Source organism: Leguminivora glycinivorella, chromosome 6 (genome assembly GCF_023078275.1).
Source record: "Leguminivora glycinivorella isolate SPB_JAAS2020 chromosome 6, LegGlyc_1.1, whole genome shotgun sequence".
Lineage (NCBI taxonomy): Eukaryota > Metazoa > Arthropoda > Insecta > Lepidoptera > Tortricidae > Leguminivora > Leguminivora glycinivorella.
The window spans coordinates 19,122,380-19,139,502 of NC_062976.1; the positions used below are offsets into that span (position 1 = coordinate 19,122,380).

The window sequence follows — 17,123 nt, forward strand, 5'->3', positions numbered from 1 at the left end:
TATACATTTCATTCGTTTCAATCGTTTCATTTCATTCATCGTGCGAAATACAAGTCAAGGGAAGTTTTGTTTTGCGTTTTCACATCAGATTGACTAGTGGTTAGTTGCTTGGCGAACTCTAGTAGTACTTAATTCTACTGCAACTGGAAGCCATGGCTGACTCAAACATAGAACCTCCTACAAACGATGTAGAGAGTAACTATTCAACTCCTGCAAATGATCCCAAAAACATGCAGGAGGTAACACAGTATGTAAGTATTGTAAGTTTGCTTTTATCTATTACTCTTTATAAATATATCATTATTTAAATCATTATACGATATTATATAATCGAGACATGTATTATGTTACCCTAGTGGATTTATTGATTTGGTTTCTTATAGGTACAATCGCTGCTCCAAAATATGCAAGATAAATTTCAAAGCATGTCAGACCAAATTATAAACAGAATAGACGAGATGGGGACTCGAGTGGACGAGCTTGAGAAGAATATCACAGACCTCATGACTCAAGCGGGTGTTGAAAATGAAAAGTAGAGTCTCTCGCACCATGCTAGGGTATTATATTAAGGTACTTGCTAGTTAGTTTGCAATATGATATTTAGACTAATTAAAATGCAGTTCAAATTATTATAATATAAAGAAAATCTGTGAACATAATTATCATTGATTGGATGTTATGAAATTTGTGTCATTTGAAGATGTTTTGTGGTCCATAAATATTCATAAATTCATTAAATTACTATAGACTTGCCAAGTTTTAGTATTTTACAACTTATTATAAAACTGCATTATCACTTAACCACATCTTCATATTAGATTGCACAAAAGAGTGTACTTGTTAGGCTAAGTATTAATTCTTAGGCAATGCAAACACCAATTGCTACTGATAATGTCACTAAATAATAAAAGCAATGTACCTATACCTTGTAATATTAAGACATTTGAATTTGTAATATAGGAATTAGCATTTATATCACATAATGTGCTAGTTTTGATGTACCATTTTGAAAATAAGCACATGTTTTTTGATATAAGTAATTTCCAAATTATTTAATTTGTAGCCCTATTTTGTAAATTACACTTACTCCAAAGTACATATTGATTTGTTTTATTCATATAGATTATTAATATCTGGGCGACCGAGCTTCGCTCGGTTCTGTTTCGTATCCTTGACCTGTGTCGCCATCTAGTTCGAAAATAAATAGTACCTACATCGATCAATCGAAAGAACTCTCAGTCTTAACAACACAACTACTCCACACGAGATGGCGCGCGTTTCGTCACAAAAGCTCAGTGTATTTTTCTATTCGTGTTAGCCTTGTCCTGTGTCGCCATCTAGTCTTTGAAGTAAATAATACTTACATCGACCGAAAGACTTCTGTCTCAACAGTACAACTACTCCACACGAGATGGCGCGCGAAGAAAAACGCGTGAAAACTCGAAAATTCGCGTTTTCCGGGACCTAAGGATATGTTAGATCGATTTTTCACCCACTAAAACCCCCACATAACAAATTTCAGCGAAATCGTTAGAGCGGTTTCCGAGATCGTCGGTATAAATAAATAAATAGATAAATAAATAAATAAATATACAAGAATTGCTCGTTTAATAGTATAAGATTTAGGTAGGAACTTTGGAGGGTGCATATTGATTATCACAGTGCTAGGTACTGAGTGGCACAAGATGACTCGAATCAATACAACATGGTACCTATGTCTGTTGGACATGCAAAGAATTATAGGAACAAGGCAAAACTATATAACATGTATAGGATAAGCATTCTGACTGATAACAAAATTTTAATTCTATCATAACTTGTTATATCCACTAAATAACTGAGGCATAGCCAGACTAGGTACAAAGGTGTCTGGCCAAAGCTAGTTAAGTATTGTGATGTTTCAGAACAATCAAGTTAAATTTCGAACTTACTGTCCAAGCAGAATAGATTAAAATAGTAATGACAATATTTTATGCAATTTTGATATTTATTCAGTTGTAAAATTGTACACATTTCGACTTTATAATATGTATCATTGAACAAGTGTTAACACATTCCGTTCTTTAGTTGCTTTAGAACATATTAGTATTACCTATAGTAGGTAGGTACCTAAGTAGTAGGTAACTATGCTACTAAAACGTCATCTCGTAAAAACGGATAAATTTTGATAACGCAACTGAAATGTGTGCTTTTGAGTGGAACTGGTTAGTTAGATTTTGTTAAGAGAAAAATAACTGACTTTTATTTTTATCACAAGGCATTTTTTTAAAGCTTGGAATAGTTGGAATGCTTTAATACCTACTTTGTTGCTTGAACAGCCAAATGTTTAGAAGACTTTTCGTAACTTTGTTGAACTCACGTAGGCCACGTCTTTGCCTTTGGCTAGTCTGTGGTCAAGAGTAAGCCCATTTATAATAATAAAAAAAAAAACTCAGTAGCAATACAATTTTACTGATATTAGATTATGCTTGTGAAGATAACGCTGGTACATAGTTACGCACTACCTGTGATGTGCCTTCATTTGAATAAGCTAACAATGTGTAAGAAAGTGTGCTAAATTTAATTGATTTCGGATACTAGGGCATAGAGGTCATAAAAGAAAAAAAAACCTAACATAAAAATGTTTATTACTTTCTTAATTAGGATATTATATTATTTACTACGGCTATACTTGACGACAATATCCTATTGCTATACCTACCTATGTATAAAATATCTGTTGTTTAAATGTAGGTATACATATATGATAAGAAGTTTTCATAGTTAAAAGTAAGTAGGTAGGTAGATATTTCTTGGACTTAGACAAACTAACGCGACTCGGTTTCTTCCGACGAGCTCCCTTCTTCAGATTCCTCAGAATCCTAGAACAATCAAGCATAGTATGTATTCATGCGAAAGAAGTATAGGAAATGATGAATTGATGATTTATATTATCCAATTTAAATTGACCTGCGACTGCGCATAGTGGCTATCAAAACTCGAGATTAATATATTCTAGGTGAATACAGATTTCTGTTATTCTGGCTACTTCTCTATTTCAACGTTAGAAGAGTTCATCATCATCATCATCAGTTATTTTCAAGCGTGTAGCTGTAATATTATAGTAGCAGGTAATTTTTGCAACTGACAGTCGGACATAAAAGTACCGCACTAACCGTAGTTTCCTCTTCGTGCTTAGAGCTCATGAGAGCTGCCAGGGAAGACGACCGGGGTAGTGTGGATGCCCCGTGCTTCTCCGGAGTACGTAGTCTCCGCAAATTCTGAAATACAAACAGTCGAAATTCGGTAGGTACTGTACAGACGGATAACAACCCGACTCTGTAGTCTGTCAAAAGCCATTTCCGTTACTAGAATAAAGCGGCAAATTTAAAGCGCATGTATCTTAGAACTAAATAAAATATGTGACTTCGGTTGTAAACAAGATTGGTTCGGTTAATTCGGCCTTGGGAAAAAAAGCAAAGTTTTTTTTTGTGTCGGTGGATTGGGAGTTTAGAGGGAACCTCTATTTTATCCACAAATTGGACGCCGCGATGTCCCGGAGGGATATCCCGGGGAGACAATGGCAAGTGAGTGTTTCCTTGTTTTAGAAAAGTTTACAGACGCTGTCATACCGTGTCATGTCGAGGGTCCGGCGGCGCCCTAAACTTTGGATACCTACCTTTAACGTAACGGACAACGCTTTGTTGGACTGAACAATGTGGCGAAATGTCTTGGGATTGAATGCGGCGAATACCTTCATCATCTTTGATTGTAAATATTATGATTGTGTGTAGGTATTGAAGGGCCGACCGCATTCGACATTTAAGTAAATAAATAGGTACATATAATATAATGTAGCTAGTTACCTTATTGGCCTCTAGATAAGTTTAACATCTAGGTACTTAGGTATATCAAAATATACATTATTGACATCAAGTTTAGTAAGTAGTTCTTACGTTTGAAAGTAAATAATACCTATAATAGTAGGGAATATTATCTACAGGGTTGCTGGTGATCGAGCTTGCACACAAAAATTTAAATTTTGGAACAAAAAAGATACATTTTCAGAGTTGATTCTGTTATTTCCTTACCGCGGATACATCGTCCCTAGCACTAGCAGCCCTAGTAGAAGTACTGAGTAGTAGGCGAGGGCTGCAGAGTAGACGCGAGTGACGAAGATCGCGCCGACACTCCGGTGCTTAGGTACTTGCTTCTCCGGAGACCGCAGTTTTCTTCTATAGTTCTACAAATAACTTCAAAGAGGTGTGCTATGAGGGTTGATTCTGTTATTTCCTTACCGCGGGGTCGTCGTCCCGAGCAGGCGAGGGCTGCAGCAGAGACGCGAGCGACGAAGATCGCGCCGACACTCCGGTGCTTACTTGCTTCTCCGGAGACCGGAGTTTTCTTCTGAAGTTCTACAAATTGACAAAGCAGTCTTATGTTCTACTCAATTCTTGCGTAGAAGAAAGCCAAATATTCAGACTGCGAATAATTAAAGATTACATTTGGTTTTTGTAAAATATTACATATAGCAGTATTAAATCTTGTGCATTTAATTTGGGACGTATTGTCTTGAGATCATAAAATTAAACTATAGATAATAATGGAGTAGCAAGAAAAAACATTCAGCAAATATTTACCGTCGGTTCCAAGTCTTCTGACAGACCTGTTAGAATCTTTACGAGAAACAAGAATTCATAATTAAAAACTTTTATTTTAAATTAGCTATCCTATTTTATTTAGTTGTGTAGTTTAGAGAGCTTAGAAGAGTTCTCTGTGCGCATACATAGTTCCAACAGCGACCTAGTGAATTTTTTTGCAGACCGTCTGATACAGCTACTGCTGTTTTTTTGCATTTTGTTGTAACGATAAAGTAAAACATTACCATGACAGCAGCATAAGGAAATTGATATCATAGCAATTTACGTTCAAATGAATTTGTTTGAATATACGCTACGATAAGGATGTCCAATGTAAAATGATCCTTAAATTGCTACCGTAAACTAACTAAATATGTACATATTGCTACTCATATGCCATATATACTCATCTATCATTACACTTACTTCAGTAACTTATGACTCTTATGAGTTATCTCATAAGTTACTGAAGTAAGGTATGAAAAGCGTTACGGTAGAGGCAGGGCCGGATTAAGGGTAGAGCGAGTGGAGCGGCCGCTCTAGGCGCCACGTGGTAAAGGGGCGCCAAAATCGAGAATGTGGAAAAATCCATAAGTACAAAAAAATTATACATGGCGTGGGCGCGCACATATCACAAAATGGCGAGAGGAGTCGGGAATTAATCCAGCTATTGAAAATCTAGATTTGTTATTCAGATTAAGTGGAAAGTTGTACCACATTGCCAACATATACCAACATTCATTGGCGCTCAAGAGCGCTGTTGCTAGGGCGCCGTAAAAGGAGGATTCTAGCCCTTGTCGAACCACATTGTTGTGCGGTCCAACGACAAAGTAACGTCGTTATCCAAATGCAAAAAATATGAGTCTAAAGCGGAGTTCATTTGATAGTCCAAAGCGGAGTTCCTCATAAAGCCAAAGGCGCAAAACGTCTCAGAGAGGCGCAATTTTGTGAGTTACAGGAGATGATGAGCGAACTTCAAAGGACTAAGATCCCGAAGGGCATTTATAGGTAGTGGCAAAATACCGAAATGGGTGGGACGGTGGCGATCGAATTCGCAGTTAATGTCTTCTAATTCTTAGTATATATTATAAAAATAATAGTGATGGCGAAATATAAGGCCTAAAGGTCGGGAAAATAGGCGCCCTGTGAAGTCAAAATAACCCAAAATATGCCAAAGACCGCAGTTCTGCAGTTGATCAAAGCTTGTACGCTCGCTGCTTCTCCGCTAGCGGGTTGAGAATTGAGTTAACAGGAAAAAAAAATCGCGCTCGCTACGCTCGCGCTTACTATTTATATCAGTCTACTTTTAGTTACTTATGGAAAATTCCGCGCTCGCTGCGCTCGCGTTTTCATTTCAAGTCTGCGACTGAGAAAGTTCAACACTTGTCCCTTTCGTATTCCGTATGATGAAATCCATAAATTCTGTATTGCGTTAATCATCAAACTACGGCATTACTATGATAAAAATTTCGCTCGCTACGCTCGCGGTATTTTTATCTATGCATCGTAAGACTTCTTCCCAAGGGCGCCGAAACTCAAACTCGCTCTACCCTGATCGAGTGCACGGGCCGGCGCTGGGTAGAGGTCACAAACGTGGGACTTATCTTATGGGTAGGATATTACCGAAGGCGTTGCCGTGAGTGAGGGTACCTACGAGTAGGTTTAATGTAAGTAGTGTGTTGCGTTCTGCCTGTTATCTCCCTCTCTGTACTTACATCGAGGTCCGCCTTGTCGTTGATGTCGGCGACCTGCTGGTGCGCCACGGTCAGCAGCTCCAGCGCCTTGGCGTGGAAGTTGAGCTCGATGAGCATGAAGTCGCTCAGCAGCGCTTTTAGCTGCTGCAGCTTGCGGCGCTCGAAGAACTCCGTCTGCTCGCTGAGTCCCTTGGCTGTGCGCGACATCTCCGCTGACGCTTTTAGGAGCTCCGATTCCGCGTATGTCTACGTCAATTTGTTTTATTTATAAGAATAAGGTATTTTTGGTATCTTTTGACTGGCGGGATCTTGCTCAGCAAAGGCCGGATTATAGGTTATAATATAGGTAGGTACCTAGAAGTATTAGGTACCTACCTATATTATGTACTGAAGTAGGTAAAAGTTACGAAAAAAATAATCAGACCAATATTAAGTAGTAGGTAGAATTAATCTGCTATCTTATTGAACAATTTATTCTTTAAACATTTTGTAGCATTACCTAACTTATTATTATGGCAATTTTGTTAAGATTTATTCATTGCGTGAGACTCGAGCATGTTAAGTAAGTACCATATATGCGCCGCGTGACGAAGGTCACGAAGGTTGGTTATGGAAGGGAAGGATTTTGCCTAATACATATCAAGACAAAGTCGTCTAAGTAAAAAACTTTTACTTATATTCAAGAGAAATAATATTATGCCAACAAACAAACTGTGTTACTTCCGATTACGGTTTCTCCTTTATTTAGTTAGGAATTTAGGGTCGTACCACCATCAAGGAAGCAACGATATAAAAGAAGTAGACTTAGGCCGGCAACAGACAGTCTTAAATTTCATAATCTTAAAAAATCATAATCTTATGAAATCAGATCGAGTGCACGAATTCCCATACAATTTCGGGACCGGGATATAGACCGTGATTACCTCACATGTGTCCTCGAGATACCCCGGTAATATAAGTCTAAATAAAAAAAGAAAATAAGCGTGAATCATTCAAAACTCTTATCGATATAAAAGTACTCTTATAAGTTAAAATAAATAATTAATAAATAAATATTGGGGGACATCTTACACAGATCAACCCAACCCCAAACTAAGCAAGCTTGTACTACGGGTGCTAGGCGACGATATACTTACTTATATAGATAAATACATACTTACATACATAGAAAAAATCCATGACTCAGGAACAAATATCTGTGCTCATCACACAAATAAATGCCCTTACCGGGATTCGAACCCGGGACCGCGGCTTAGCAGGCAGGGTCACTACGCGCCAGGCCAGACCGGTCGTCAAATACTACAAGGAGCAGCAGTATTAGGCAAACATATCAGGTATCTAATAAAAAATATGTATGGTAGGAACACTGTGCAAGAAAAACTTGGTGGGTATCGTACCACTTGCTGCCTGTTAAAGGGCTGCCGCTCCCTGGTTTTGTCCAGAACCTTCTTCCTGGCCAGTTCTTTCTCTCTCACGTTCATGGTGTGTTTCACCTCCTCTCTCGCGTGCTTGCATATCGCCTCGTACTGACACAGCTCTCCAATGACCTGACATTAAATATGCCGTTAATTTAACACTTGAGTAGGTGAGAATTGGACAGATATAGCCCATTTTACTGCAATACATCTATGAGACCTTAGCAAGAGTGGAACCCTAAGTTCACATAGAAAAATACCTTAAATAAAAAACAATTATGTGATACTCACTTAAAACATACTTTTTCCGGAACAGAAATCTGTGCAGACACAGATGTCCTTAACCAAAATTCGAACATGGTCCACAGGCTTCACAGGCATGGGTCACTAACTTATACTACGTTAATTACACTCAACCCGACCCGAATTATATTTAGGTATCGATAACTTTGCCAAAGATTTACTGTGTCATGTCATAAAGTTTCTTCATCTTCCCTGTTTTTCATTACTATGGATGGATTGTAGACATACCTTGGCTTCTAAACGTTGAACTTCGCAATTCCTATATTCTTCTATGGCGGTCAGCGTTATTGATAGGTTTTCTAGACCAGCACTTAATGACTTATTGACTATTTCATTGTTAGCGTAATCTTTGAGAACCTTAGCAAGCTCGTCTCCTTGATCTCGTAATCTAAGGATAGAAAGCAATTGTTCAAAAAGCTGTGAAGTAAAATTTTAGGAAAACAAAGAATGAAAGTAAACAGAAAGCGTACCTTGCGGTTCTTCTGGCATAATCACCAAATGCAACGCATAATTCCCCAAAGTTTTTTTCTACGTTAGTGATTCGGTCTTGAATAAATTTTGCCTGTTGTTCATAGCTTAAAGAGTGAGAATTATCACCTCGAAACATTATATAAGTATTATAACAATTATTTTACTTTATTTTTGCATATGTATATACAATGTTTACATACAATGTTACTATAGAAACCATTTTTTAAATATGGCGCCATAGATTAAACAGATTCTTAGTGGAATAGGGTAGGAGATTCATGTCATTCATGATTTATTTTACTCAACATGGAGCTAAAAACAGGACTACCAACGCAATAAATGATGCCAATATTGGTTGAATAACAGTACCTTGAACATACTCAGGAGACAAATGTCAAAATTGACATTGACAGTATGTAATGGAGATTAGTCGATTTGCCTAATTTCATTGTTTTCGATAAACAAACAGCTGTTTTTGTGAAAATATAGCATAATCTTTGCCTTATAGCAATATGAATGAAGAAATTGATGAATTTGAAATTTACCATCAAGATTTTACCACTGCTTCTGAGTGGGAAGTGTTTATTGCACGAATAGAAGAGATCTTAAACGAGTGGTCTCTGTCCAAATCAAAAATATTCCTTCATTCAGAATGTAGTACAAAATGGGTCAGTAAATGTGAAGATATTAAGTTCCATGGCCTGAATTTCAAACTTTCATATCATACGCTAGATTCTACTCAAAGCAAAAGTGATGACCATGATAGCAAGTCTTTGTTAGAAGATCTACAAAATGGTATTTGGGCATCAACTGCCAACTTCATCGACGAAGCGGACGGCGGCGGTCCTTTCCCGGTGTCTACATGGTTCGGACTTAAACGTTACGTGATGCTGTGTCCAAGTGAGCCCCTTGTTGATGGCGGCATTATAAAGTTAGTAATGAGTTCAGCAAACATTGCCTTTGCTAATGTAGATTGTGGGGTACCTTTTTTCATTAAAGTTAGAGAGCATTGGCAGCACTGCTATTTGGGTTTTTATGAAGACAGTGAGCATAAGACTAGTTTTGATACAATACACTTGAAGCGCATCTCCAATCAGTGTTCCCACCTCAGTGGCCTTGTTAGTCTGTTTAAATCAAAGATTGCTTCGCCAGTTGCCCTCGGTGCTGTTATAGTGTCAGCTAAATTTTCTTATGAATTGAAGGATGTGGATGCATTTGCCTGGACGCGCACCACACAATCAAATGAGTTCCTATCTATTGACGGTTTTGATGTTAAGAAGTTGATAGAACTGCCTTTTGGTTCAGAGAAAAATCCTATCTACAGTGCGCTGTTAAATGCTATCTGGCCAAAGTTTTTAGAGAGCTCTATTGTTGATTGTTCTACATTTTCTGACATAGACCCCATAATGGCCCCTACTTGGACAATTACTTTGAAATTGAGGGACAATTTAACATGTCAATTGTCTGAAACTATTGGTAAGATGATGAACTTGTTAGATAAAAATAATCTACTAATGGATACTCTGGGCCTCAGTCGGAGTCTGGGGCTGGTGAACCCTCTGCACAAGATCACGGAGGCTCCCATCACAATATCAAAGCTCGTGAAAGCAGCGATCGGCCAGGGCACCAATATACATGAGTTCAAAGGGCCTATAGCAGATGACTTGCTTATGTCTCTGCTGTATTACATTTTCCCTGATGCAGTGGAGGATGACACATTTAACTACCCGGAGAAATTAGAAATAGAGATTAAGGTGGGTAAATAAACATAATTATTGCACAAGAGCATGTTTTATGTGTAGAATTATAATAAATTCCGATTTAATTTTAAACTGGCGTCTATATTTTAATGCCTGCAATGTTCATGTATTATAACGTAGTCCCTGAATAAATGACAGCTAGTAGCATAGAATAAACACCCAAGATAAGTGTTAAAAATTTACTTAAAACATTAAAAAAGAATTCATTCTCTTTTCAGGGTGAGGGTAGTGAATCCAAGCTACTGGGGTATTTAAAGACCTCGCCCCGCAACGGTCTGGTGTGGCGGCTGTCGGTGGCGGCGGCTCGCCTGCTGGACGCCGGGGGCCTGCCCTACCTCGCGCACCTGTGGTACGAGTTCACGCAGGAGCTGCAGTACCGCTGGGAGCGACGCATTCTGGTGCCGGGGTGAGTCACACTTTATTTTAAAGGTGATTAGACATAACATAACTTGTTTATGTTAGGTAGTTGACGAATAACAGAAGAATACAGATGTAGTTCGAAAAGAGTTTCCTTCATATTTTTCCGGAAACGTTCGTATTCAATCTATTTTTATTTATTTAATTACAATGGATATCAATAAGTATGTATTTATCAATTAGCAATATATGTCAATAATAAAACTTATTCTAAACATAAATCAAATCTTACAAATTAACCTAGCAAATCTTACAACTAAATATCAGCTAACACAAACAAACATTAATTTAAAAACAAAAAAAAAAAAAAAAAAAACGTTCGTATTTGCCATGCTAGTTCAGTCAATGTCAGTACAACGTGTACTGAGACTGACTGAAATAGCATGACACATTCGTACGTTCCCGTAACAATATGAAGGCAAATATTTTCGCACAACATCTGCACATGTAAGTTGTCATTATATCAGGTTGAATAAAGACAACAATTTTGGGGTCTGATATTTTGTAGTTATCCCAATAATTGGAGTTAAAAAATAGTACATTACGATACAAGTGCGTAAAAAAGGAAGTTCGAAACGAGCGGCGATAAATTAAAACACGACCGAAGGGAGTGTTTTAAATCGACACGAGTTACGAATTACCTTTTCGCACGTGTATCGTACGACGTTTTTCAGTACAGATGACCCACACACCACACACCATCTGTACTGAAAATACCAGTACAGATGGTGTTTTTTTACGCACTAGTGCGAGAAGTGGTTCATTATTTGTCAGGTCGAAACTTCTGAGGGCCATCTGTACTGAAAAACGTTGTACGACACACGTGCGAAAAGGAGATTCGTAACTCGAGTCGATTTAAAACACTCCCTTCGGTCGCGTTTTAATTTATCGCCACTCGTTTCGAACTTCCTTTTTTACGCACTTGTATCGTAATGTACTATTCTGTGTACTAACAGGTGTAAAAAATAATGAAAAGCAAGAAGTTTGTGGTATAACAGTTTAATAGTCAAAATATTTAAATTTATTAACAATATTGATTTAACTATGAATAAAAAGTGTATGTACAAATTGTAATAATATTTAGCACCATTTGGATTATGCTTCTCTTGTATTTGGTTATCGGAAAAGTGAACTGGATTATATTATGCACTTTCTTACTTATCTAATATTTACAGCTTATAAATAATTACCGTACCTATATTATATTACTTACCTACTTTAATTTACCTAATGTTACGTTAAGTACAATGTATAATTGACAAAACTTTACAAGAATCATAATAGCGGATATTAAATATTGCATTACCTAATATTGCTTTCCACCGTATAAAATACTTAGGTAATTAGTCAAATACGATCTAAGTCTTAAAAATTTCGTTGGACGGAAATAGATCTCTGATCTGACTAGTTCTTAATTAATCAAATGGAACGGATGAGTTGCTCGATTTCTCCTTCCATAATAATCGTTTCGTTATTTCGGGTGGAGGGCTGGAGGGAATATCTATTTTATGTCTCGGTGTGCGGTGTGCAGCAGCAGCAGAAGCTACGTAGAATATGAAGCCGATAAATATTTACCCGAGCCTCTTTCTCTTTCGACGAAAACGTTCAGCGCCGATCCCTCCAAGTAATCTACCAGAGGAGCGACATCCGCCGCTCACCGTACCTTAACATGTCTACGTAAGTTTTCCACGCGAGCGATCCGGGTAGTGGTAACCATCTCCACTACGAGGGTTCCCCTCGGCTCACTTTTTGTTTTTGGAACGGGCCTTCTTCTCGAGGCTGTCCCACGGCGGGCTCTCGCCGGCCTCTGCGTCTCGGCGGACGGGGCGGGCTCTCGCCTGCGGGCCGGGCGCCCCGCGAGCGCGCTCACGAGTGGACCACGAGGTGCAGCGCGCGCCGCGCCCGGGCGACGGCGAGCAGCGCGCGCGTGGGCTCCCCGCGCCCGCCCGAGCGCGCGCGCGCTATAACGGCACCAGGCCGCCCCGCGTCGTCGGGTTCCGGGCCATGTAGATGTCCATGTCGTGGTCGGTCCAGTTGTCGGACGTGTCGCAGTAGCCCATGCCGAGCGAGCCCACGCTGTACCTGCTGGCGGGCCGCGAGCGCGAGCGCGGCCGCCGCCGCGAGTTGCCCGTGCCACCCGTCGCTCCGCCCGCCGCGCCGCTCAGCGACAGCCGCGACGCTCGCTCCGACGCCGCCCCCAGGGACTGCCGCGACTGACGGAGATCTGAAAGGAGAAATGTGATATAGGACGCGGAACTACGATATATATAACTTATCTACGATAGCGATAGTGAGAAGAAAAGGAAGCGTTTAGGATGGAGGCGGGATCAAGCGTGACTTACCGGTCCTCGATCCGAGGAGGCTGCCCGGGTAGCCGGGCACGCCGTAGCGCGCGGAGGGCGCGTAGCTGTGCTGCGACTGGCCGTCGGCGAGGGAGCGGGCGCGGCCGGGCCGGCCGGGCAGGGGATCGGGGGGAGCCGGTTCGGTATAGGTTCGTGCTCGCGGGATCGAACGTGCGCTGTAAGCCGACACTTGATCCCACTCACGCTGCTTGCCGAAGGCGCCGAGCGTGGCGAGCGAGGAGAGCGGGCCGCCGGGGCTGGGCGTGCCGAGCGCGCCGCAGCAGGCGCCGGCGCCGGGCAGCTTGTCGGAGTGCAGGCGGTGCACGGTGCGCGCGCGGCGGCGCGAGGCGGCCGCGAACACGAGCACGGCCACCACGATGGTGCCGCAGATGGCGGCGCTGGCGGCGATCGTGATCTTGTCCATGTTGGAGGCGGCGGCCGACACGGTGCGCACCTCGCGGCACTGCGAGTACGGCACCGTCTCGGGGCTCACGTGCACTTCTTCTAGCGAGATCACGCATACCACTATACATTCCTGAAAACAAACAGAGATACATATTAATATTAGTTACATATACCTGTTTAATCTAAATATATAAAAGAAGAAGCTGACTGACTGACTGACTGACTGACTGACTGACTGACTGACATATCAACGCACAGCCGAAACCGCTGGTCCTAGAGATTTCAAATTTGGCACGTAGGTTTCTTATATAGTGTAGAGGAGCACTAAGAAAGGATTTCCCAAAATTCACCTCCTAAGGGGGTCAAATGGGGGTTCAAAGTTTGTATGGGGAAACAAGATTAGTTTGACTATTTTATTCGAAACTTCACAGGAAGATTCCTTACGACATATGACTGAATACGTGTTTCAGGTTTTTTGAAAATTTAACCCCTAAAAGGGTGAAAAGGGGGTGATAAAGTAAAAAAATCAATATGGGTATCGTTTTTATAGTTTATCGGGTCGCTGATCACGATAAATACAACGTTTTTAAAATCTAACGAGGCGGAAGTGAAATACCTTCTCCCCTGTTGTGGTGCAATGGGGTTTAAATATCAAAAAAATATATAAATAAAAGAAGATATTGACTGACTGACTGACATATCAACGCACAGCCGAAACCGCTGGTCCTAGAGATGTCGAATTTGGCACGTAGGTTCCTTATATAGTGTAGAGGAGCACTAAGAAAGGATTTTTCAAAATTCGTCTCCTAAGGGGGTTAAATGGGGGTTCAAAGTTTGTATGGGGAAACAATGTTAGTTTCACTGTTTTATTCGAAACTTCACAAGAGGGATCCTAAAAACATATGACTAAAGACGTGTTTCAGGTTTTTTGAAATCTAACCCCTGAAAGGGTGAAAAGGGGGTGATAAAGTCCAAAAACTAATATGGGTATCGTTTTTACGGTTTATTGGGTCGCTGATCACGATAAATACAACGTTTTTAAAATCTAACGAAGCGGAAGTGAAATACCTTCTCCCCTGTTGTAGTGCAATGGGGTTTAAATATCAAAAAATATATAAAAGAAGAAACTGACTGCCTGACTAACTGACATAATATATCAACACACAGCCGAAACATAGGTTCCTTATATGGCGTAGAGAAGCACTAAGAAAGGATTTTTCAAAATTCTCCTCTTAAAAGGGTGAAATGGGGGTTCAAAGTTTGTATGGGGAAACAAGATTAGTTTGACTATTTTATTCGAAACTTCATAGGAGGATTCCTAAAGACATATGACTAAATACATTTTTCAGGTTTTTTGAAAATTTTACCCCTAAAGGGGTGAAAAGGGGGTAAAGTCAAAAACACAATATGGGTATCGTTTTTATGGTTTATCGGGTCGCTGAACACGATAAATAGGTACAACGATTTTAAAATCTAATGAGGTGGAAAAGAAATTTTCTCCCCTGTTGTTGTGCAATGGGGTTAAAATATCCAAAATAGCCATTAGTTGCATATATGTATATTATGTATATATCTTTATAATTATTAAGTTGACTTAGTTTAATTTAGATTAGTTTTTAATTTAATTGTATTTTATTTGTCTTAAGTTAACTACTAATATGTACTTTTTATGTTAATTTTGTTAATAAGTTATAGAATAAAATAAAATATGGTACTTACTTAAATAAAATATAACATAATCCAAAATAGCCATAAGTATAGGTTTAGTTTTTATCTTTACTTCTGGTTCAAGAGATTTCAAATTGACACGGAAGTTCCTTAGAGGACCACTAAGAAAGGATTTTTCAAAGTTCACCTCCTAGCATGATAATTTGACAGGGACAGGGACAGGGACAGGTACAGGGACAGGAACGGGATAGGGTTAGGGTTAGGGTTAGGGTTAGGGTTAGGGTTAGGGTTAGGGTTAGGGTTAGGGTTAGGGTTAGGGATAGGGATAGGGATTAGGGATAGGGAGGGATAGGGATAGGGATAGGGATAGGGATAGGGATAGGGATAGGGATAGGGATAGGGATAGGGATAGGGATAGGGATAGGGATAGGGATAGGGATAGGGATAGGGATAGGGATAGGGATAGGGATAGGGATAGGGGGATAGGGATAGGGATAGGGATAGGGATAGGGATAGGGATAGGGATAGGGATAGGGATAGGGGATAGGGATAGGGATAGGGATAGGGATAGGGATAGGGATAGGGATAGGATAGGGATAGGGATAGGGATAGGGATAGGGGGATAGGGGATAGGGATAGGGATAGGGATGGGGATAGGGATGGGGATAGGGGATAGGGATAGGGATAGGGGATAGGGGATGGGATAGGGATAGGGATAGGGATAGGGGATAGGGATAGGGATAGGGATAGGGATAGGGATAGGGATAGGGATAGGGATAGGGATAGGGATAGGGATAGGGATAGGGATAGGGATAGGGATAGGGATAGGGATAGGGATAGGGATAGGGGGATAGGGGGATAGGGATAGGGATAGGGATAGGGATTGGGATTGGGATTGGGATTGGGATTGGGATTGGGATTGGGATTGGGATTGGGATTGGGATTGGGATTGGGATTGGGATTGGGATTGGGATTGGGATTGGGATTGGGATTGGGATTGGGATTGGGATTGGGATTGGGATTGGGATTGGGATTGGGATTGGGATTGGGATTGGGATAGGGATAGGGATAGGGATAGGGATAGGGATAGGGATAGGGATAGGGATAGGGATAGGGATAGGGATAGGGATAGGGATAGGGATAGGGATAGGGATAGGGATAGGGATAGGGATAGGGGGATAGGGATAGGGATAGGGATAGGGATAGGGGATAGGGGGATAGGGGGATAGGGATAGGGGGATAGGGGATAGGGATAGGGATAGGGGATAGGGATAGGGGGGATAGGGATAGGGATAGGGATAGGGGATAGGGATAGGGGATAGGGATAGGGATAGGGATAGGGATAGGGATAGGGATAGGGATAGGGATAGGGATAGGGATAGGGATAGGGATAGGGATAGGGATAGGGATAGGGATAGGGATAGGGATAGGGATAGGGATAGGGATAGGGATAGGGATAGGGATAGGGATAGGGATAGGGATAGGGATAGGGATAGGATAGGAATAGGGGACGGGGACGGGGACGGGATAGGGATAGGGAGGGACAGGGACGGGACGGGGACGGGGACAAGGATAGAGATAGGGACGAGGATAAGAATAGGGATTGGGGTCGGACTAATCGGTGGGTAATCGATATCTAGGCAGTGTAAAATGCAGGTGGCTCAGTGCGAAGGGATTAGTAAGTAGGCATCGGCGAGTATCCTGCATCCGTAATAACTATTACATTCAATGTGCTGTAAGAAGATCGTTGTTTGCTTGCCTTTTTAACCGACTTCAAAAAAGGAGGAGGTTCTCAATTCGATTGAATGTTTTTTTTTTTTTTTTGTATGTATGTTACTCGATATCTCCGAGGATTGTGGAGCGATTTTCAAATATTTTTTTTTGATCGAACGGGTATAACTCAGAGATGGTCCCATTGGCACCAAGTCGGGGTCTGATGATGGGATCTTGGAGAAATCGAGGGAACTCTTCAAATGTTATAGGCACATGTAATGTTCTTAGTATATTTTTTAAAGGTACACCAGTATTT

The 17,123-nt window shown here is 40.7% G+C and overlaps 4 protein-coding genes across 5 annotated transcripts in view; 2 read left to right on the forward strand and 2 right to left on the reverse strand.

Annotated features, from left to right (window-relative positions):
* Nucleotides 1-7: 7 nt before the first annotated feature.
* LOC125226862 (heat shock factor-binding protein 1) lies at nucleotides 8-1,098 on the forward strand. 2 transcript variants are annotated; one of them, XM_048131003.1, is made up of 2 exons: nucleotides 8-260; nucleotides 384-1,098. In XM_048131003.1, exons 1-2 carry the CDS (start codon nucleotides 153-155, stop codon nucleotides 534-536), a joined length of 261 nt encoding a protein of 86 aa, XP_047986960.1. In that variant the 5' UTR covers nucleotides 8-152; the 3' UTR covers nucleotides 537-1,098. The 2 variants fall into 2 exon arrangements, with proteins under 2 accessions (XP_047986960.1, XP_047986961.1); XM_048131004.1 differs by having other exon boundaries at nucleotides 8-251.
* Nucleotides 1,099-1,626: 528 nt separating this feature from the next.
* Nucleotides 1,627-8,665, reverse strand: LOC125227389 (CBY1-interacting BAR domain-containing protein 1-A). Its single transcript, XM_048131697.1, has 7 exons — nucleotides 8,502-8,665; nucleotides 8,260-8,419; nucleotides 7,711-7,860; nucleotides 6,335-6,559; nucleotides 4,278-4,394; nucleotides 3,156-3,260; nucleotides 1,627-2,861 (listed from the first exon to the last, which is right to left on the reverse strand). Exons 1-7 carry the CDS (start codon nucleotides 8,636-8,638, stop codon nucleotides 2,808-2,810), a joined length of 948 nt encoding a protein of 315 aa, XP_047987654.1. The 5' UTR covers nucleotides 8,639-8,665; the 3' UTR covers nucleotides 1,627-2,807.
* A 188-nt stretch (nucleotides 8,666-8,853) lies between these two features.
* The window catches only part of LOC125226867 (rab3 GTPase-activating protein catalytic subunit), a 60,822-nt gene continuing 52,552 nt past the window's right edge, over nucleotides 8,854-17,123 (forward strand). Inside the window, exons 1-2 of the mRNA XM_048131019.1 lie at nucleotides 8,854-10,256; nucleotides 10,481-10,668. Of these exons, the coding sequence (XP_047986976.1) occupies nucleotides 9,015-10,256; nucleotides 10,481-10,668 (1,430 nt within the window). The 5' untranslated portion in view covers nucleotides 8,854-9,014. The remainder of the gene's footprint in view (nucleotides 10,257-10,480; nucleotides 10,669-17,123) is intronic.
* LOC125226866 (leucine-rich repeat and immunoglobulin-like domain-containing nogo receptor-interacting protein 3) overlaps nucleotides 11,692-17,123 on the reverse strand; it is a 54,866-nt gene continuing 49,434 nt past the window's right edge. Inside the window, exons 4-5 of the mRNA XM_048131018.1 lie at nucleotides 13,022-13,556; nucleotides 11,692-12,903 (exon numbers count right to left, since the gene is read on the reverse strand). Coding sequence (XP_047986975.1) covers nucleotides 12,641-12,903; nucleotides 13,022-13,556 — 798 coding nt within the window. The 3' untranslated portion in view covers nucleotides 11,692-12,640. The remainder of the gene's footprint in view (nucleotides 12,904-13,021; nucleotides 13,557-17,123) is intronic.